The 22,002-nt window shown below is 36.6% G+C and overlaps 1 protein-coding gene across 2 annotated transcripts in view; it reads left to right on the top strand.

Annotated features, from left to right (window-relative positions):
- Nucleotides 1-22,002, top strand: part of MICU2 (mitochondrial calcium uptake 2) — a 151,277-nt gene that overhangs the window by 79,447 nt on the left and 49,828 nt on the right. The window contains exons 5-6 of one of the 2 annotated variants that reach the window (XM_047722900.1): nt 16,643-16,690; nt 17,660-17,742. In XM_047722900.1, the coding sequence (XP_047578856.1) occupies nt 16,643-16,690; nt 17,660-17,742 (131 nt within the window). The remainder of the gene's footprint in view (nt 1-16,642; nt 16,691-17,659; nt 17,743-22,002) is intronic. The other variant, XM_047722901.1, reaches the window with a different exon arrangement.

The following is a 22,002-nucleotide window of genomic DNA, read 5'->3' as shown; positions in this document are numbered from 1 at the left end:
CAGAGAAAATCTCCAGAAACAACTTTACAGGTAATACAGTGGCACTAAATTTATATCTATCAATAATCACTCTGAATGTAAATGGACTTAAATGCTCCAATCAAAAGACATATGGTGACTGAATGAGTAAAAAACATAAGAACCATCTATACGCTGCCTACAAGAGACTCACTCTAGACCTAAAGACACCTACAGACTGAAAGGGAAGGGATGAGAACCACTTATGCTAATGGATGTCAAAAGAAATGGGTGTATTATATCAGACAAACTAGATTATTTTTTAAGATTTTATTTATTTATTTGACAGACACAAATCACAAGTAGGCAGAGAGGCAGGCAGAGAGAGAGGGGGAAGCAGGCTCCCTGCTGAGTATAAGCCCAATGTGGGGCTCAATCTCAGGACCCTGGGATCATGACCTGAGCTGAAGGCAGAGACTTTAACCCACTGAGCCACCCAGGCGCCCTGAGACAAACTAGATTTTAAACCAAATATTGTAACAAGAGACAAAGGGCACTATATCATAATAAAACAGTCTATCCAACAAGAACATCTAACAATTGTAAATATTTATGCCCCTAACTTGGGAGATATAAATCAATTAATAATAAACATAAAAAAACTCATTGATAATAATACAGTAACAGTAGGGAACTTTAATATCCCACTTTCTGCAGTGGACACATCATCTAAGTAGAAAATCAACAAGGAAACAATGGCTTTGGATGACACAGTGGACCAGATGGACTTAACAGATATATTCAGAACATTTCATCCTAAAGCAGCAGAATACACATTCTTGTCAAGTACACATGGAACATTTTTCCAAAATAGATCACAGGCTAGGTCACAAATCAGGCCTCAACAAATAAAAAAAAAAGATTGAGATCATACCATGCATATTTTTTTACCACAACTCTTACGAAACTTAAAATCAACCACAAGAAAAAATTTGGAAAGACACAAATACAGGAGGTTAAAGAATACCCTACAAAGAATTAATGGGTTAACCAGGAAATTAAAGAAGAAATTAAAAAAAAAAAAACGTGGAAGGAAATGAAAATGAAAACACAACAGTCCAAAACCTTTGAGATGTAGCAAAAGCAGTCATAAGAGGGAAGTATATAGCAATACGAGCCTACCTCAAGAAGCAAAAAAAAAATCTCAAATACGCAACTTAATGTTATACCTAAAGGAGCTAGAAAAGGAACAGCAAATAAAGCCTAAAGCCAGCACAAGGGAAATAATAAAGATTAGAGCAGAAATAAATGATATAGAAACAAAAAAGAACAACAACAAAAAATAGTAAAACGGATCAATTAAGCTGGTTCTCTGAAAGAATTAATAAAATTGATAAACTAGCCAAATTTAACAAAAGAAAAGAAAAAAGACCCAAATGAATAGAATCATGAATGAAAGAGAAGAGCTCACAACCAACATCACAGAAATACAGTTATAAAAGAATATTATGAAAAATTGTGCCAGCAAACTGGGCGATCTGAAAGAAATGGATAAATTCCTAGAAACATACAAACTACCGAAACTGAAACAGGAAGAAATAGAAAATTTGAACAGAAAGAAATTGAGTCAGTAATTGAAAATCTCCCAATAAACAAATGTCCGGGGCAGATGGCTTCCCAGGGAAATTCTACCAAACATTTAAAGAGTTTATGCCTATTTTCCTAAAACTATTCCAAAAAACAGAAATGGAAGGAAAACTTGCATACTCATTCTCTGAGGCCAGCATTACCTTGATTTCAAAAACAAAGACCGCACTAAATAGAATCACAGGCCAATATCCCTGATGAACATGGATACAAAAATTCTCAGCAAGATACTAGATAATAGGATCCAAAAATACATTAAAAGGATTACTCACCACAATCAAGTGGGATTTATTCCTGGGCTGCAAGGGTGGTTTAATAGTTGCAAATCAATCAACCATATTAATAATATACCATATTAATAATAAAAAGAAGATAAGAACCGTTTGATCCTTTAAATACAGAAAAGGCATTTGACAAAATACAGCATCCATTCTTGATAAAAACAACAAAGTAGTTATAGATGGAACATATCTTAACATCATAAAAGCCATGTGTGAAAGACCCACAGCTCATATCATCTTCAGTGGGGAAAACCTGAGAGCTTTTCCCCTAAAGTCAGGAACATGACAGAGATATCCACATTGTTATTTAATATAGTACTGGAAGTCCTAACCTTAGCAATCAGAAATAAAAGGCATCCAAATCAGCAAGGAGGAAATCAAACTTTCACTATTTGCAAACAAAATGATACTCTATGTAGAAAACCTAAAGACTCAACCAAAAAATTGCTAGAATTGATACACAAATTCAGCAAAGTCACAAGATACAAAATTAATGTACATGGCATTTCTATATACCAATAATGAAGCAGCAGAAAAAGAAATCAGGTGCCTGGGTGGCTCAGTGGGTTAAGCCTCTGCCTTCGGCTCAGGTCATGAACTCAGGGTCCTGGGATCGAGTCCCGAATTGGGCTCTCTGCTCGGCAGGGAGCCTGCTTCCTCCTCTCTCTCTCTGCCTGCCTCTCTGCCTACATGTGATCTCTCTCTGTCAAATAAATAAATAAAATTTAAAAAAAAAAAAAGAAGAAATCAAGGAATTGATCCCATTTACAATTGCACCAAAAACCATAAGAGATCTAGGAATAAATGTAACCAAAGAGGTAAAAGATCTGTGCTCTGAAGACTACAGAACACTTAAGAAAGAAATTGAAGAGGACACAAAGAAATGGAAAAACATTCCATGCCCATGTATTGGAAGAACAAGTACTGTAAAAATGTCTATGGTATCCAAAGCAGTCTACACATTTAATAAATCCCTATCAAAATACCACCAGCATTTTTCACAGAGCTAAAACCATCCTAAAATTTGTATGGAACTGCAGAAGACCATGGAATAGCCAAAGCAATCTTGAAAAAGAAAAGCAAAGCTGAAGGCATCAGAATGTGGGACTTCAAGCCTTATTACAAAGCTATAGTGATCAAAACAGTATGGTACTGGCAAAAAAAAAAAAAAGACACCCAACCTATGATCAGTGGAACAGAATTGAAAACCCAGAATGGTTCCACAACTGTATGGTCACCTCATCTTCAACAAAGCAGGAAAGAGTATCCAATGTAAAAAAGTTGGGATGCCTGGGTGGCTCAGTGGGTTAAGCCTTGGCCTTCAGCTCAGGTCATGATCTCAGGGTCCTGGGATCAAGCCCCGCATCAGGCTCTATACTCAGCAGGGAAACTGCTTCTCCCTTTCTCTCTGCCTGCCTCTCTGCCTACTTGTGATCTCTTGCTGTCCAATAAATAAATAAAATCTTTAAAAAAAAAAAAACAACTAAAAAGGTCTCTTCAACAAATAGTATTGGGAAAAATGGATAGCCACATGCGGAAGAATAAAACTGAACCACTTTCTTATACCATACACAAAAATTCAAAGTGGATGAAAGACCTACCTGTGAGACAGGAAGCCATCAAAATCCTAGAGAACACAGACAGCAACCTCTTTGACATCAGTTGTAGCCAGCTTCTTATAGACATATCTCTGGAGGCAAGGGAAACAAAAGCAAAAATGAACTCCTTGGACCTCATCAAGATAAAAAGCTTCTGCTCAGTGAAGTAAGCTGTCAACAAAACTTAAAGGAAACCTACTGAATGGGAGAAGATATTTGTAAATGACATAGCTGATAAAGGATTAGTATCCAAAATCTATAAGGAACTTACCAAACTCAACACCCAAAAAACAAATAATCCATTTAAGAAATGGGCAAAAGACATGAATAGACACCTTTCCAAAGAAGATATCCACATGGCTAACAGACACATGAAAAGATGTTCAACATCACTCATCATCAGGGAAATACAAATCAAAACCATGATGTGATACCACTTTGCACCTGTCAGAATGGCTAAAATTAACAAAACAGGAAACAAGATGTTGGCAAGGATGAGTAGTAATCGAAATCCTCTTACACTGTTGGTGGGAATGCAGTTGGTACAGCCACTCTGGAGAACAGTATGGAGGTTCCTCAAAAAGTTAAAAATAGAACTACCCTATGATTCAGCAATTGAAGTAGTAGGTATTTACCTAAAGGATACAAACATACTGATTTGAAAGGGCACAGGCACCCTAATGTTTAGAGCAAAACTGTCAACAATAGCCAAATTATGGAAAGAGCTCAAATGTCCATCAACTGATGAATAGGTAAAGAAAAGGTGGTGTGTGTACACACACACACACACACACACAGGAATGTTACTCAACCGTCAAAAATGAAATCTTGCCATTTGCAATAGCATGGATAGAGCTACAGTGTATTATACCAAGTGAAATAATAAGTCAGACAAAGATAAATACCATATGGTTTCACTCATCTATGGAGTTTAAGAAACAAAACAGATGAATTAGGGGATGGAGACAAACCATGAGACTCTTAACTATAGAGAACAAACTGAGGGTTGCTGGAGGGGAGGTGGGCAGGGGATAGGTTTAATGGGCAATGGGCCATAAGCACAGGGTGTTACATTAAGTGTTGAATCACTAAATTCTCCTCCTGAGACAGTATTACACTATGTGTTAACAAACTACAGTGTAAATAAAATTTGATAATAGATAGATAGCATTTAGCTCTGCTGTCTTATCTATTTAAGCTGAATTTCATTTCAGTAAGTGTCAATGGAATATATTTAAATATGCTCATACAAATAGCTGGGGGACCTCTACTGGTCCTTTTTATATAAGGACAAGTCTGTGACAAGTAGAGCAATTTTCACCTGAAGTGATAATGTTCTCTCCTGTTGTCTGAAGGAGTTGGAGAATTAAGCAGCAAATGTAATTTCCAAATCAGTGGTTCATGAATACAGAAGACTTGTGACCATTAGCTCAAGAGATTTACGATGTTTTCTTATCAACATTTGTTTTTACCTTGTTTTTGCATGTGAACATTAGTTTTAAAATGAGAATAAGTATATCATATAACACTCTGTATAGAAAGAAAACAAAATACGACAAAAAAGGAGTAACATTGGCACCCAAGTCAATGAAATCAGTAGCAATCAAACTGTTATCAAATTATTAGTAGTATCAATTCCTACTCTCACTTCAGTGAGTCAATATATAGTGGACTACATAAACTTGAATTATATTCTACAAGTATTAGTTCCTTATACTAAACTGCCTATCTTATGCCACTCCATCCCACCCCTTACCTGATTCCTTCCAGTCAGCACCAGAACATCCTTATGCCCTTAAAGAAATTAAAAATCTCCTTACCTTTTTAAGTGGAAGTTTACTGGGAAGTAGTCTCTGAGTAGTGAATAAGAGGGTATGTTCTAGATCAACAGACTTAAATTCTAATTTTTCCTGGTTTTATGACCTCAAGAAGTTTCTTAGTCTCTTTCTTCCCCACTTTAAAACAAGATAGTAGGGCACCTGTGTGGCTCAATTGGTTAATCGTCTGCCTTTAGCTCAGGTCATTGATCCCAGGATCCCGGGATCAAGTTCCTTAGCATCAGGCTCCCTGCTGGGCTGGGAGTCTGCTTCTCCTTCTCCCTCTGCCCCTGCCCTTTGATGATGCTTTTTCTCAAAACAAATAAAATCTTTTAAAAATATTAAAGATAAAACAAGGTAGTAATGCCTCCCTTTATGGGATTGTTGAAAGGATATAATAAAATAAGGTGTCTTCAATGTTTATAGTATTTGCTTAAACAGATTAGGAGCATGGGCTTTAAGCTGAGTTTGCATACCCAGCTCCGTTAGTTACCTGTGTGATCTTGGGCCAGTTAGTCTCTGTTACCTTACTATGTGTCTGACATGCTGGAAATTTATAACTGAAAATAGTAACATTATTTTAATTGCTGTATGTTTTTTAAGATTTTACTATTAACTGAATCTTGGCCTCTTATTAGTGAGCTTATAAATTAAAATAAATAATGCCTTTTAAATCATAGTTAATACAGATTTTAGGAAAGTGTCATTAATTTGGTGCTTCAGAGAAGATTTTAGGAATAATATTTAAATCCACAATACTGATATTTAACTCAAAGCTCCGGCTTTTAAAAAAAAAAAAAGAAAAGAAAAGAAAGAAAGAAAGAAAAAAGCTCTGGCTTTGAGGTATCCTTTCATGATAAATACTTTCTGAACATTTTAGGATTTGAACAAAAATGCTGTATTTACCAGTTGTGAAAACTTGAGTGATGTCTGGCTAAAACCTCAGTTATTTTATATTTGATTGGTTTTTTTCCCTTGTAGGATGGAAGGGTGGGGAGAATTCTAGGGGAATTTTGACCTTGTGGCAGAATATTAGAATTAGGAGTAGGTTAATTCAGCATTTTTTATAAATCATTAATATAAATATGTAATTTTAGGAATTATATTAAAAGTTATTTTTAAGGTGAATTCATAAAGTAAAAACTGAAGAGGAAGTTTATTTTAAGAGAAAAATATCTAAGATATAAGAGATTAATCTATAATACTTTTAAAAAGAGACTTATTTTCAAGGACCTTAGAAGCACCCTTCATTTCTGAAAAGAATTACCTCCACAAGCCTCATTCCCCTGCATTAACCTTCCACACTATCAGGAGTGCCTTAAATGCCAGCACCTGCCAACTTCCTGCTCATCAGCTGTCCTACTCTGTGAAAGTAATCTCTGAAACCACCAGAGATCTTGTTCTTTCTCATTTTTTGCATTTTGTTTTACTGTACTGTTTCTTATATTTTCTAGTTAAACCATAAATTCTCTAAGATGATAAATCTGTGTGGCCATTTGCATAGCACATTGCCTAAAATGTTCTCTAGCACATAACAGGTACTCATCTAAAATTGCATTACATGCAATTAATGTTATGAACACATAACATGTTAATGTTATTAACATTAATGTTAACATGAACACACTTATTATAATTATTCTGATCTATTTCAGTAAGTCTCTTGAGTTTTTTTCATTATGTAATTTGAGTTAGCTTTTCTGTGAATTGAAAGTACAATGACAACGTGTTTTTTAAAAATATTTTCCAATTAAATCTTTTCAGTGATATGGGATGTCTGGGTGGCTCAGTTGGTTAAGCGTCTGTCTTTGGCTCAGGTTATGGTCTTAGGGTGCTGGGATTGAGTGCCACATTGGGCTCCTTGCTCAGCGGGACTTGCTCCCTCTCCCTCTGACTGCCACTTCCCCTGCTTGTGCATGCTCGCTCACTCTCTCTCTCTGTCTTTGGCAAATAAATAAATAAAATCTTTTTTTTTTTTAAATAAGTATTTTCAGTGATTTATATTGAGCTTCTTCCCAGTTAAGATTAATTGGTATTATGTTATCAATAAGATTAAATCCAGCTAAGCAGTAATGCTTTCATAAATTTTAGAAAGAGTACATCAACTATTTATCAACACCAGAGTAAAAACATGGAATTATCAGCAAGTAATTTTATTTTCTTTTTCATTAAGATGCTTCCTTTTGATGTAAAATATTTCTGAAATATACTAGGTGAAACTTCTGCCTCCTAATGAGCGATGTTTTATCAGCTTAGTGTTTAATGACCTGCAACTATAGTATAGAATACTTTTGCTTTTCCTGAACTAGATACTATTTAAATTGAAGTTATTCATTGTATTACCATATTTTATGTAGCATATAGTTATTTCAAAGTACATGACCTATAAAATGCATTAAGTTAATCGAAGTAAATAAACCTGATCTTGGCAGTTTTGAGCCACGACAGTTTTTTAAATTACACTACCCCACCATAGATTACATGAGTGTTTCTTTAATATCATATATTCTCTGTTCACAATCATGAAAATAATTGTTAAAATTAGTAAAATTAATAATGAAGTATATCCTTTGTAGAGAAGAATTTAATGAATTTTAAAGGCATTTTTTTCCTTTACATAAAGCAAAAAGAACATGCCTCCAAATCTACTTCTTCCACATCCTGCAACTATGTCCATCTTCTCCACCTTCACTTTGTTACAGAAGTATTGTTCCCTATGGCAGAAATAGTCCTTCCTCCCTGTATAGGCCCCAGGCTTCTTTTGTTGCCTTCCCAAGACTTCTCCACTCCAGTGTTACTCCCTCCCCTTGCCATATTCTCTTTCTGGGCACTGTATCATTCCTCTCTTTATAATAACATCAACATCTCCCATATTTAAGGAAAGATATTCCTCCTGTGACCCTACATCCAGCTCTCTCCATACTTTGTAATCCCTTTTCATAGTCAAGCTCTTTATTTTGTGTTGTGCTCACTTCCTCACCTCCCAGTCATCCTGCAGCCCATTTCAGTCTGGCACCCATTCTCCAACACCACCACTCTTGTCAAGACCATCACTGACCTTGTTGTCAGATCCAGTGAAGATATTCTGTATTCTTGGCACCCATGACCCCAGCAGTACTAACACTATTACCTGCTCTCACCTCAAACCAGTCTCTTCTTTTGGTTTCTAGGACCCCATACTTCCTTGGTATTGTTTTCTTACCATCCTAGTGGTTTCTTCTCTGTCTCCTTTGGTGAAATTAACTGGAACCACCTCAGTTGGGGAAATCAAACAGGTCATTCTGATGGGGAGAGTTTGAATAAAGGGCTGACTCATCAGTCCTAGCAAGCAGTGAGAAACTATTTATCTCACAGGAGATAATGGAGTTGGAAGGAAGATATAACAAACTAGAGGAAGTGGGAGGTCATCTGGCAAATGAAGGGCGATAATTTTGAGGCCTAAAGTATAATGTGGGAGTTAAGATTTCAAAGAGCAGTAAGCAAATATTCATTTCTTTGGTATAGAGAAGATAGCAAATGGTGGTAGAGCTTTTAGGTTATAATGGAAGATTTTCTTTATTCCCTTCTTTTGGGTCAAGGAGGGATTTTAAAAGGTTTTGTTCTGGTGCACCTGGGTGGCTCAGTCGGTTAAGCCACTGCCTTCAGCTCAGGTTGTGATCCCAGGTTCCTGGGATCAAGTCCTACATCAAGCTCCTTGCTCAGCAGGGAGCCTGCTTCTGCTTCTCTCTCTGCCTCTGCCTGCCACTTTGCCTGCTTGTGCTCCTTCGCTCTCTCTCCCTCTCTCTCTCTGACAAATAAATAAATAAAATCTTAAAAAAAAAATAGGTTTTGTTCTCTTCTTAAAATTGAGGGCACTGTTCTCTTCATTCAGTCTCTGCTTGCAGCAGCAAGGTTCATGAAGCAGTTTTGCTGTCAGCATATGAGGAATCAGAGAGGCATCTTTGTGAGAGGCATCCAGTCAGGACTGTTAGAGTGTGGCCCCTTCTGGAAATCGTGGTTCTGGTTTCTAGGAGCAGCTCTGTGACTATGTCTTGACAAGCATCACAGCTTCTCTGCCATAAGGGAGATAAAATAAATGTTTGTTTTCAGAGGATGCTGAGGAGGATTATCAGTAACTTCTTTATTTTAACTTTCAGTTACAGGCACATATATTCTATATGTCTGTTTCTGTCTCTCTTTCTATATATATACCTTTTTAACTGTCAAGGAGATAAATTCACCAGCCTACTCACACATTTTCCTATTGGATAGTACTCTTTCCCTGTTCCTTACATAGCTGGAGAGTTATTTATATTCTCAGAATGAATAGGGGCATTGTACATTTCCAAGATTTCTAAAAGCATTTAAAGTCAGTATTTCTAGATGGCTGGGGGGAGGGTCCTTACTGATGCACTATTAGAAAAATAGAAAGTGGAATCCACAGCAGAAAGTTTGGTATTTTTTCCTCTAGGCAAAGTGCATGAGGTTATTAGTTTGAAAAAGAAAGGAAAGGAGATGATTAGAGAGAAAGGGAGAGAGAGGCTTTAAGAGGAACCAGGAGGAATAACTAACTGCAAGGATAATGATAGAGATAGCATTCATTTCAAAGTCAGTCAGAAGGAATAAATGATTGGTGCTGGGGACCTGCAGGAGGAGAATTTTAAACCTGTCTTTCTACCATACAGGAGCGTATGGAAGAACAGCCTTCATTAATAAAAGGCTGGTAGGGAAATCAGTACTCAAAGTGTGGCTTAACAATGACAGGAAAACTAAGCAGCTGTCAGGGAAATGAGGAACAGCAGGGCTGCATACGTAGGAAGAATTAGAAATGCCATGAAAGGGCAGAGTAAGAACTGCTAGCTCACCACTCTTCCAAATGCTGGTTTCCCTTAACGTGGGGCTCTCCTGTGCTTGCTTGTTTTCTACTCTGGCTGGGGTCTCAGTCCTAACCCTTCACATTCTCCATCCCTCGGACACATCTACTGTACCGTGCTATAGCTGGGAAAAGAGCACCTGTCCCTAAGGATGGGAAGTGTCACAGGCCGAACGTGTGGAGCTTCACAATTCCTGTATGCCCTGGAATTTGTAAGTTTCTTTAACACCTACTTTATCTATAAAATAAAGGTAACAGTCTCTCTATTTCAACGGTTATGGTGGGAATAACATACATAATGCTTTTCCGCCGGGCCTTGAGATCAAGTGTCACTAAAAGATCTTTTTATTATTACTAGGCAAATTCATGTGACACCAGTTCTCTTGGATTCTTTGAAACTACATCCCAGTTCTCTTGGAACATCTCTTTCTGTTGTTGGTTTCTCTTCCTCCTGCGCATTAAGCATTGATACTCCCTAGGATCTGTCCTTTGCTTACTGTTCTCCTCCTCTTGTTTAGTGCCCTTGTTTAGTATACTGCTGCTGACTCTCAGATCCCCTTCAGTTTCTCCAGCCCAGGATGCTCTCTTCTGAGTTTCAGGCTTCTGTATCCAAACCAGCTGCCAGATCCCGGCTTGTGGGTCTCTCTTTCCTTGAGTTCATCATATCCCAAACTGAACTCACCATCTTCTCCCTAAACCAGCACCTTCTTTTCTTGGTTTCATTTGGTAGTACTGCTTTTCACCCACCTCAACAAAACCCAGGAAATGTCTTTGAACCCTTTCTTTCTTTACCACTTAGTCCTTCAGATGCAGTCAGATAACAAAGTCTTCCTATTTTTGCCTCTTAGGTATTTATTGAATTCATCCTCTCTTCTCCCTACCTCTAGAGAATTTACAGGAAACAGATCAAGAAAAAAATCTTGGGGAGTATCTTAACAACAGTTATTTCTGTTTTTCTATGAAACTCTGAAATACATAAGTTGAAATGTACATTTCCAGCTTAAAGAAAAGACACTAATATGAACATTATATGGGAGAGATTCAACAGATTCACTTTTTCCACATATACTTCTTTGTTGATATTAATGAAGTCACTTGAAAAAAATATAAAATTTAGCTACATTGGGAGCAGTGTAAAATATTCCATTTTACCATGTAAAACAACTATCAAAATTTATACCATATGCTAACTAGCAAATAATAGTATATCCTTGAAATAAGAAAATAACTCATCTACCATACATTATTACAAAGAAAAATGTAAGTTATAACTATTGTGCATTTTTTGAACTGAACAGAATTCTCAGTATAATATAGTCCTTAAGGATGTACTGAATATAAATTAAAAGATACATTGTAAGATATATAAGTATATTCTTATGATGCATTTGTTAATTTCTCTTTGGGAAACAGAGTTCTCAAAATTGCTTTCAGTAGCAAGCCATATTTTAGAATGGTTTCAAATTTAAAATATTTGTAGAGAAGCATACTAAAAGAATTTAGTCCTCTCTTCTAATGGCCTTTCCTTACAGATTCATTAACACATTTTTAAATGTAATTATTTAAAATACTTCACCTATTTAACATGCACTTTTAAAACATTGCCATTTAACAGCATTTACTTTACAATTAAATATAAGAAATATATGCATTAAACTTTTTCTCCTACATTCTGAAGTGTCAGTTTTCTTTAAAAGCATTTTCAGAGGGCAGATGCCTAGAATGCTGTTGTAGAACTATATTGTTTATAATCTATCTTGAGAGTATAGGTGCTGTTTTTACATTGTCTCAACTCTGTTTATTCAAGCTTTTTAAGTCAGCATTTCAAAGAATGACACTGGAATTTTCTTTTTCACAAAGTCCCCTTGTAGAGGACATGTACTTGTGTGTAGAGAAGAGTGAGGCCTCCTCTTGGCACCAAGTCCATGTCAGTCTAGCAGTTTGGCCATTTTTTCCTGGTGCCGTATTCCTTTGAAAATTAGAAAGGGGGGAAAAAACCTATCCTCTGCTTTTTTGAGTCTGCCAAGGAATGAAATACTTTGATCCTTCAACTTACATTAGAGTACTTCTCTCAGGTAACAAGGTAATGACAAAACACGTTTAATTTCTTCTCTCTCCTTATAAACACTGAATTTTTTTAAGGAAAAATATCTGAAGACATACTGTGGGCTTTTTTATTAAAAAGAAGTACACCTGCTCCAAAGTAAAAACAACCAAAAAGTTGGTAATGCACAAAATTATAAGTCATTTAAAATATGTACCTGAAGTTACTTGTAACTAAAACGTTGAATTACCTAGATATAAAGTCCTTACCTTGCCTTACTGTGAACTTGGGCCCTGAGTCTATGTGTTACTTGATTGGGAGCCAGTAAGGCAAATCCTCTGCCATCACCCTCTGCAGGCTTTTTTCCTCATGTCTGGGCTACCATATTGGCCTTATTTCCCATTGCTTCTTCCACATAGACGTTATTTCACTTTTCAATTTTCGTATTTTTTATTTAGGTTTCATATTCAGCTTCATCTGTTATCCCACACCTCTTAATTAAAATTTTCATCCATATTTTTGAAGACCATTTTTAGAATTACTTCCTCTAGGACATCTCTGATCATCTAAACTCTAGAAATGATTTCACATATTTCTAAAATCTGTAACTTTTACTATCATTGTCTTTCAGTAGTGTTTGGCATTTTTTATAGACATTTTTATTCTGGCCTCCTGATGAAAGTATACAGCACCATCTATTAAGAATTCCTGCCAAAAGGGTGCCCAGGTGCCTCAGTCGGTTAAGCATCTGCCTTCAGCCCGGGTCATAATCTATAGTCCTGGGATCAAGTGCTGTGTTGGGCTCCTTGCTCACTGGGGAGTATGCTTCTCCCTCTCCCTCTGCCTGCTGCTACCCCTGCTTGTGCTCTCTCTCCATCAAATAAATAAATAAAATCTTAAAAAAAAAAAAAAAAGAATTCATGCCAAAAGTCAAACCTGAATCTCAACAACCTCTGGATCTAAGTAACAGTTTATAGAAAACATAGAAGTTAGAGCAGCATGTAAAATGACACCAAGAAGATGCAGTTAGCAAAATATTCTAGACTTTAAGAAACTTTATAGGTCAAATGACCAGGCATCTTTAAAAATTAAGTTGGAGGGTGAGGGGGGAGGGTATCTGGGTGGCTCAGTTGGTTAAGCATCTGACTTGATCTCAGCTCAGGTCTTGATCTCAGGGTTGTGAATTCAGGCCCCACGTTGGGCTGTACACTGGACATAGAACCTTTTTTTTTTTTTTAAGGTAAAAAAATAAAGATTTAAGACACAGAACAAAAGAAAAATTTAAAACTTGTAAATCAAAGTACACTATGAAGAGAGTAAAAAGGCAACCCACAGGAAAGGAGAAAATATTTGCAAATCATATATAGGGGGTTAAAATCCAGTATATATAAAGAACTTCTATAACTCAACAAGGAAAAACAAACCAATTTTAAAATGGGCAAAGACTCAAATAGACATTTCTCCAAAGAAGATAGTTGACTAATTTCCATGTGAAAAGATGCCTGACATCATTAACCATTAGGGAAATGCAGATCAAAACCATAAGAGATACCTCTTAATACCATTATTATCGAGAAAAAAACAAGTGTTGGCAAGGATTTGAAGAAATTATAACCTCTGTGCACTGTTGGTGGGAATGTAAAATGGTGCCACCACTTTTGAAAAAAGTACAGAGGTTCCTCAGATTAAGCATAGAATGACCATATGATTGAGCAATTCCACCCTGGGTAAATACCCAAAAGAATTAAAAGCAGAGACTCAAACAGGTACTTGTACACCAATGTCTGTGGCAGCATTAATCACAATAGCCAATAGCTGGGTAGAAACAACCCAGATGTCCATCAGCAGATGGATGGATAAACAAAATGTAGTATATACATATAGTAGAATATTTTTCAACCTTACAAAGGAATGGAATTTTGACACATGCTACAATGTGGATGAACCTTGAAGACACTATGCTAAGTGAAATAAGCCAGACGCAAAAGCACAAATACTGTATGATTCCATTTATATGAGGTCCCTAGAGTAGGGAGTTTCATAGTGACAGAAAACAGGTTACAGGGGTTGGAGGCAGTAAAGAATGGAGTTAGTGTTTCATGGTTGTGGGGTTTCAATTTTTGATGATTAAAAAGTTCTGATAATGGTTGCAAAACACTGAATACTTAATGCGACTACTCTGCACATTTAAAAATGGCTAAAATGGGGGACGTCTGGGTGGCTCAGTTGGTTACGCAGCTGCCTTCGGCTCAGGTCATGATCCCAGCGTCCTGGGATCGAGTCCCACATCGGGCTCCTTGCTCATCAGGGAGCCTGCTTCTCCCTCTGCCTCTGCCTGCCATTCTGTCTGCCTGTGCTTGCTCTCTCTCTGACAAATAACTAAATAAAATCTTTTAAAAAAATAAAATAAAAATAAAAATGGCTAAAATGGTAAAGTTTTTGTTATGTGTATTTTGCCACAATAAAAAAAAAAAGTGACTTGAGATCCTCTGACCAAGTGCAATGCAAGGAACTTTTTTGAATCCTGATTTGAGCACACTTGAAAAAATTTTTTTCTGAAACAGACATTTGTAAAAGTAATGTGAGTTTGATGATATTGAGGAATTATTGATAATTTTTTAGGTGTGCCAAATATATTTTGGGGAGGGAACAGTCTTTTTAGAGATACAGCTTGAATTTTCTACTATGAAATAATATATTGAGATTTGTTTCAAAATAATCCGATGGGGGTGGGCGAGTGGCGCCTGGATGACTCATTCTGTCAGATGTCTTAACTTCAGCTCAGGTCATGATCACGAGGTCCTGAAATAGAGCCCTGAGTTGGGCTCATGCTCAGCATGGAGTCTGCTTCTCCTTCCTCTGCCCGTCTGCTCCATTGTGCATGTGCACGGTATCTCTCTCTCTCTCTCAAATAAGTAAAATCTTTTTTTAAAAAATCCAGTGGGAAGTGGGGGGAAGGGAGTGAAAAGAGATATAGATAAAACAAGATCTGCCATGAGTTAATTACTGAAGTTGATCTGTGTAATATAGTTATTATATTCTCTCTACTTTTGTTTATCATTGAAGTTTTCCATGATGAAGATTTTTTAATTGTGTGTTTTGCTATTATATCAAACTTTTGATCCAGGGAGGAAATTATTTTTAGCTTATTAGGAAGCCATGATTTATAAGATACTGTTTCTGTGTTTATATTATATATTATATATTTATATTCTATTCTTTTCATTGCAAGTACATAAAACCAGGCACTATCAATTTGAGCAAGAAAGGGGCAGATGTAGAGCTAGCTAGTGGCCAGACACAGAGCTAGCTTCAAGTTCAACTTAATTCAGGACTCAGACATCACCAGTATCCATCTTTCAGGCCTGCCAATTAAAGATTGGCTGAATTTTCAGGCCCTAAACACTGGCTGGCTGACAGTTCCAGGCACTCTCTCCATTGCCTCACATTCCTAAGTGAAACATTCTCAAATCATCAAATCCCAGCGGGGATGGGGGAGGACAAAAAAAATAAATAAAGTCAATGATTCAGCATTCTCATCAGAAATTCCACTCAGAGTGACCCAGCTTAGGTCAAGGCCTTCCCTGAACTAGTCCCTGCAGCCAGACTAATGGAACCTGCTCATTAGCTTGGGTCAGCCTTTTGCCTATCTCTCCACCAGTTCAGTTAGCGTACAATGATTGGCTTAGACCTGTCAGCATCTACCATCAAAGGTAAGGATGATTGTCCTACCAAAACTACATGTTTGAGAATGGGGAAGCAATTGTTTCCCGAAGGAAAATCAAGTTACTACTGCAAAGATCTAATCTCATTTTAAATAATATAGTTTGATGTTTTGTATATTGAGATCTCTGTTACTCTACTGAATTTTTAAATTTGCTTTACTTGAGGTATTATTAATAGTGTAATTTGGGGAGAAATTGTGTGAAGTGCCATGCAAATAAAAACCTGTAGCAGATACCTGTTATTTGCTAGCCAACAGCCATTCCCCTTTTTTACTAGTAATGGTAACCTGATGAAAAAACATAGTATCTTTTTTAAGTACTAGTACTATACTTAACTCTCTATTATAGAAGTTTTCCACTGAACCAAAGTGAGATAAAGTAAAAAAAAAAAAATTTTTTTTCTTTCTTTCTCCCCTCTACCTTTTTTTGAGGTGGGGAGGGCAGAGGGGGAGAGAGAGAGAATCATAAGCAGGCTCCACGCCCAGTGCTAGATGCAGGAATCAGTGTCACGACCCTGAGATCATGAGCTGAGCAGAAATCAAGAGTCAGATGCTTAAGCAACTGAGGCACCCAGGTGCCCCAAAATGTATGTGTTTTTAATTAGGTGAAGTTTCCATATAGTATCTATATATGATTACTTCTAAACCTTCTAAAACTTACCTTCTGAGGGGAAAAAAACAAACAAACAAACTTCTGATGTTTTTATTTTATCTCTTTCAGGACTAATTTCGTATACTGAGTATCTTTTCTTGCTTACAATTCTCACTAGTAAGTACCCCACAGTTTTTCTCAGTGATCATGTGGATTCTCTCTTCTTACCAAACAAGGTTTTGGAAGTATGGTATTTATGTCTTTATCATTGAAACATAATTGCTACCTTAGTTTCTATATCAACAAAATGATACTATTGAATTAGTTTATCCCTCCAGCTTCCTTTGTACTGTGGCTCCCGATAACTCTGTCTCCTTAAAAGACTTTTGAACAGAAGAGAATCAGACTTAGCCTTCACATGTTTAAAAAAAAAAAAACCCTTATCAGACATTCTTCAAAATTCCTGATCAGTACTCTTTAGATTGGTCATGAAAATCAAGGAAAGAATGAGAAACTTTCACAGCTTGGAGCAGAGTAAGGAGACCTAACAGCTAAATGCAGCATGGTTTCTTGTATTTGATCGTAAAGTAAAAAAATTAGCATTAGTGGAAAAACTTGAAATCCAAATAAAGTCTATAGTTCAGTTTAAAATGCTATTACTAGTGTCCATTTCTTAGTTTTGACAATGATGCTATAGATATAGAAGATGTTAACATTAGAAGAAGCTGGCTCAAGGATATATGAGAACTCACTATACTATCTTAACAACATATTTAAACATATCTAAAATTATTTCAAAATAAAATTTTTTTTAAAAACCCTACTCTGAGAAAGGGAAATAAAGAGTAATAATCAGTATGAAAGTAGCCAAGTTACTAAAAGAATATAGGAAAGCCTCTGATAGAGTTAAACAAGTTCTCAAGTTAGTTTTGCTTTGAAAAGTAGAGCACTTAATAGTAGAATAGCACAGCCATGAAAATACATCAGCCTTTGAAAATTGTTATAATAAGAAATCATTTTTTGTCTGTTTAGGCACTTGTATAATAATTTCTGGAAGTTTTTTTCAAATTTGAAGACCTATAGATCAGTAAGCAATTTACATTTCACCAACATTGAAATAACTATTTACTTTTCACTTAATTGCAGAACCCCATACTGGGTTTCATGTTGCTTTTAAAATGCTGGATGCAGATGGTAATGAGATGGTTGAGAAAAAGGAATTTTTTAAGGTAAGTACATTCTACTTAGTTTGTCATAAAACAGTTGGATGCTTGTGTAATCTTACATTTCCATAAAAATCAAAATTATATCCATTGCTTACATATGAAATGTCAAGAAATCATTTATACATTCAAAAGTGTTTAATTTTCCATAATACAACTGAGGAAACTGTTAAGGAACAGAGCATAAGATTCCTATGGGAGAAATGGCTTATGCATCTACATTTTTTAGGGTTTTATTTTATGATATCAGCAGATAATAGGGTCTCATAGATATGTTCAGAATTATTCTTATATTCCCTACCCCCAAAAAAGGAATAAGAAAAATTAACACTTAAGCCTTCATAAAGAATAGGGGGGTGGGGGCCCTGGGTGGCTCAGTCATTAGGTGTCTGCCTTTAGCTCAGGTCATGATTCCAGGGTCCTGGGATCAAGCCCCACATCCTTGCTCAGCGGGAGGCCTGCTTCTCCCTTTCCCACTCCCCCTGCTTGTGTTCCCTCTCTCACTGTGTGTCTCTCTGTCAAATAAATAAATAAAATCTTTAAAAGAAAAAGAAAAGAATGGGGAAAAAATGAAAAAGCTACAAATAGGTGTAAATGGGTGCAGATTTTCCAGGAATTTGCTAAGGCTATTATTTGAAAAGCTGAAAATATGTTTAAATGAAAATGTGTTTCCAAGATAAGTGTAAGGCATACAACTATTAAATTTCACTCCATTCCAGGAATGTTGATGGTAATATTTTTTAAAAAGTACCTCTAGGGGGCTCCTGGGTGGCTTAGTCATTAAGTGTCTGTCGTCAGCTCAGGTCATTGGGATCGAGCCCTACATCGGGCTCCCTGCTTGGCGGGAATCCTGCTCTCCCTTTCGCACTCCCTCTGCTTGTGTTCTCTGTCAAATAAGTAAAATCTTTTTTAAAAAGCCTCTGCGTATAAACCGTTAGGTATTTTCTAGAGTTAAGTGTTTTTAATGTATTGGAGTGTTTTGTGGAGAAAAAAATAGAACATGTGGATAAATATATAATACAGCGTTTGGTACATACTAATTTCTTAGAACTACCATTTATAATTACTGAGTACCTATATAAATGACTACGACTTTCTTTTTAATGACTTTTTTTTTAAGTATTTGAGACATGAAGCAAATGGAACTCTCTTACAGTGCTTGTGGGAGTGTGAAGTGGCATACACATTTTGGAAAACAAAATTGGCATCTTCTTGATGTATACTCAGCATATGACATGGCAATTCCAGTCCTATGTATTTAGTCAAAGAAAAGAAAACACATGTTCACCCAAAGACCTGTATGTGACTATTCTTAACAATTTTATTCATAATAGCCCCAAATTGGAAACAACCTAAGTGTTCATCAAGTGACTAAAGAAATTGTATCCATACAGTAGAGTACTACTCAGCAAAAAAAAGGAACAAATTACCAGTAAGTACAACAACATGGATAAATGAAGTGAAGGAAGAATTGTACATACAGTGTGATTCCTTTGATATGAAACTCTAGAAGAGAAACATATCTATGCTAACAGAAAGCAGATCATTGGTTCCCTGGAGTTGAGATGGGGTAAGGAATTGAATTGACTACAGATGGACTGCAGCTTCCATGAGGTAATCTCTTGAAGTGCTAGGAATATTACAGACCTTGATTAGGATGGTAGAGACATGGGTGTATATATTTGTTACAACTCAAACTGTGTATTTAAATAAGTGCATTTTATTGTATACAAGTTATACCTCAGTAAACACCTTTGATAAGGAGTCATTCTACAGGCTTTGCAAATTCAGTTACTGAGATATGTGGTTTTATATATAAGAAACTGTCTCAAAAACTACAAAGGACACAGCAAAAGGTTCTAACTAGAGAATAAATTTATAAAACAGTGGGATCCAATAAAAAGTAGGCTTACTTAACATTATAGAAATTATCTGGAAGAGGGTATAAAGAATGTATAAATCTAAGCATTTGGGGGAAACTAGGGTAAATGACATGAACATCTATGTGAGTGGACAATAAAGTAGCAGATACAGTCTCAGTGTTTTAGCTTAAGGTGTAGTAGAACCCATCTTGCCTGGTGTGGCCACTATCAGTAGTTCAGTTAATTTAAAGAATCTGTTAAAGGGGGAATAATTTTTAAAAATAAAGATACCCAAATAACAGACATTTTAATTAACTTAAATGCACATCCATTTTAGAACCAAGGCCTCTTTTTTGAAGATTTTATTTATTTATTTATTTATTTGAGAGAAAGTGTGCATGCACACGTGCATAGAGGGAGAGCAAGAAGGAGAAGCGACTCCCCAATGAGCAGAGAGCCCAACGCAGGGTTCAGTCCCAGGACCCCAAGATTATGACCTGTGCCAAAGGCACATGCTTAACCAACTGAGCCACCCAGGCATCCCAGAACCAAGGCCTTTTCTTTGAAGTGGAGCCACTGATTGAAATCACCTGTTTTTCTTGCCTGTTTATGCCTATAATTTATCATCTGCAGTTTCCAGTTTGTTTAAAGTGCAGGAAAAAATGTAAAGACAGGTATGAAGCAGTCTACATGTAGGATCCTTCAAGATCTTTGTGATTTTTCCTACTCTTTACAGTCTTAGCCTAATTAGAAGCAACTTTTTTCTTTGGCAGTTCGCCTTAGTAACAAAAACTCTAAAGTATTCCTCCTCCCTATTTTATCTCACACATACGTGCACGCACCCACACCCCTTCTGTGTTTAACCAAGGTTCATAAACTCAGAGAATCAAGCTGACTACCAAAATAGGAACAGGTGCAGGATATCCCATCATTGTTTTTTTGACATTGCAGTTTCTAATGGGATCTGGCAGCTGCAGGTGATACTGGCTCACGTACTTCAGAGTGTTGGGTTGGCAAATCTAAGAGACTAAATTTTATGCTTTGATATGTGGAGTTTATATTACCATTTAGAAAAAAGATTTACACAGTCTCTGTGCTTAATGCTTCCATTTCAGGCTTTTCTGATTTTTCACCAAATTTACTTGTCTTTGAAGCTACATTCTCACCTAAGCCAAAAAGGAAGACCAATGTCCCAGTGTCCCCGTGTAGTTAACTTCTCCTCCAGCAGGGCGCATGGGTGGCTCAGTCAGTTAAGTGTCTGCCTTTGCTCAGGTCTTGATACCAGGGCCCTGCTTCTCCATCTCCCTCTGCCACTCCCCCAACTTGTGTGCTCACACAAATAAATAAATAAGATCTTTTAAAAAGCAAACTTCTCCAGCTTTCTGGTGTTTCCAGAAAACTCTATTACTTCACACTAATATTTAATAAAATTAGGTAATTATAGTAACAAGTGCAATGAGCATAATTGGTTTGGAAACAGAAAAGACTTAAACTAAACAAACATTGAGCTCAGCTGCTGAGAGCAGGAGTGTGCAAGCATACTTGAAATTTGCCAAGAGCTTTCTGTGAATATCTGTCATGGAGTTCTACAGGGGGAGCAGAGAGCATCGATTAATCTGCTAAATTGGTTATGTGGAAGCCAGTTAAGATTTTTTTTTTTTTTTTTTTTTTTACCTTTTGTTTAAGGAAAAAAGAACCCCGTATACAATCATAGGGAATTGAATTCTGGAATATTAGAAGGGAATGAGTTCAGCATAACCATAGACTAGCCTCAATATTTCAAATCAGTGTGTAGGTATAAAATTCTAGAAAGTATCCTAAAATACATAAAAAATATACCTTCACACCAAAACAGATAAATTTGGATTTTTGTGTGGTTAGGGGCACTTCATGAAACACACTGAACTGAAATAATAGGAGGTGAGGTTTTAAAAATAGGACTCATGGTGGGGTGCCTGGGTGGCAGTCATTTAATTGTCCAACTCTTGGTTTCAGCTCAGGTCGCAATCTCAGTGTCACGGGATTGATCCCTGCATTGGGCTGTGTGCTTGCTCACTCGCTCTCTCAAATAAGTAAATGAATCTAAAAAAAAAAAAAATGGGACTCATGGAAAGGCAAATACTATATGGTCTGTCTTTGTGTGAACTCTAACAAAAAACCAAGCTCATAGAAAAAGATCGGAGGGGCTCCTGGGTGGCTCAGTGGGTTAAAGCCTCTGCCTTCGGCTCAGTCATGTTCCCAGGTTCCTGGGATCGAGCCCGACATCGGGCTCTCTGCTCAGCGGAGAGTCTGCTTCCTTCTCTCTCTCTCTCTCTGCCTGCCTCTCTGCCTACTTGTGATCTCTGTCTGTCAAATAAATAAATAAAATCTTTTAAAAAAAACCGAGATCAGATTTGTGGTTATC

The sequence above is a fragment of the Lutra lutra genome, chromosome 3 (genome assembly GCF_902655055.1).
Source record: "Lutra lutra chromosome 3, mLutLut1.2, whole genome shotgun sequence".
NCBI lineage: Eukaryota > Metazoa > Chordata > Mammalia > Carnivora > Mustelidae > Lutra > Lutra lutra.
This window is presented reverse-complemented; position numbering and strand designations above follow the sequence as displayed.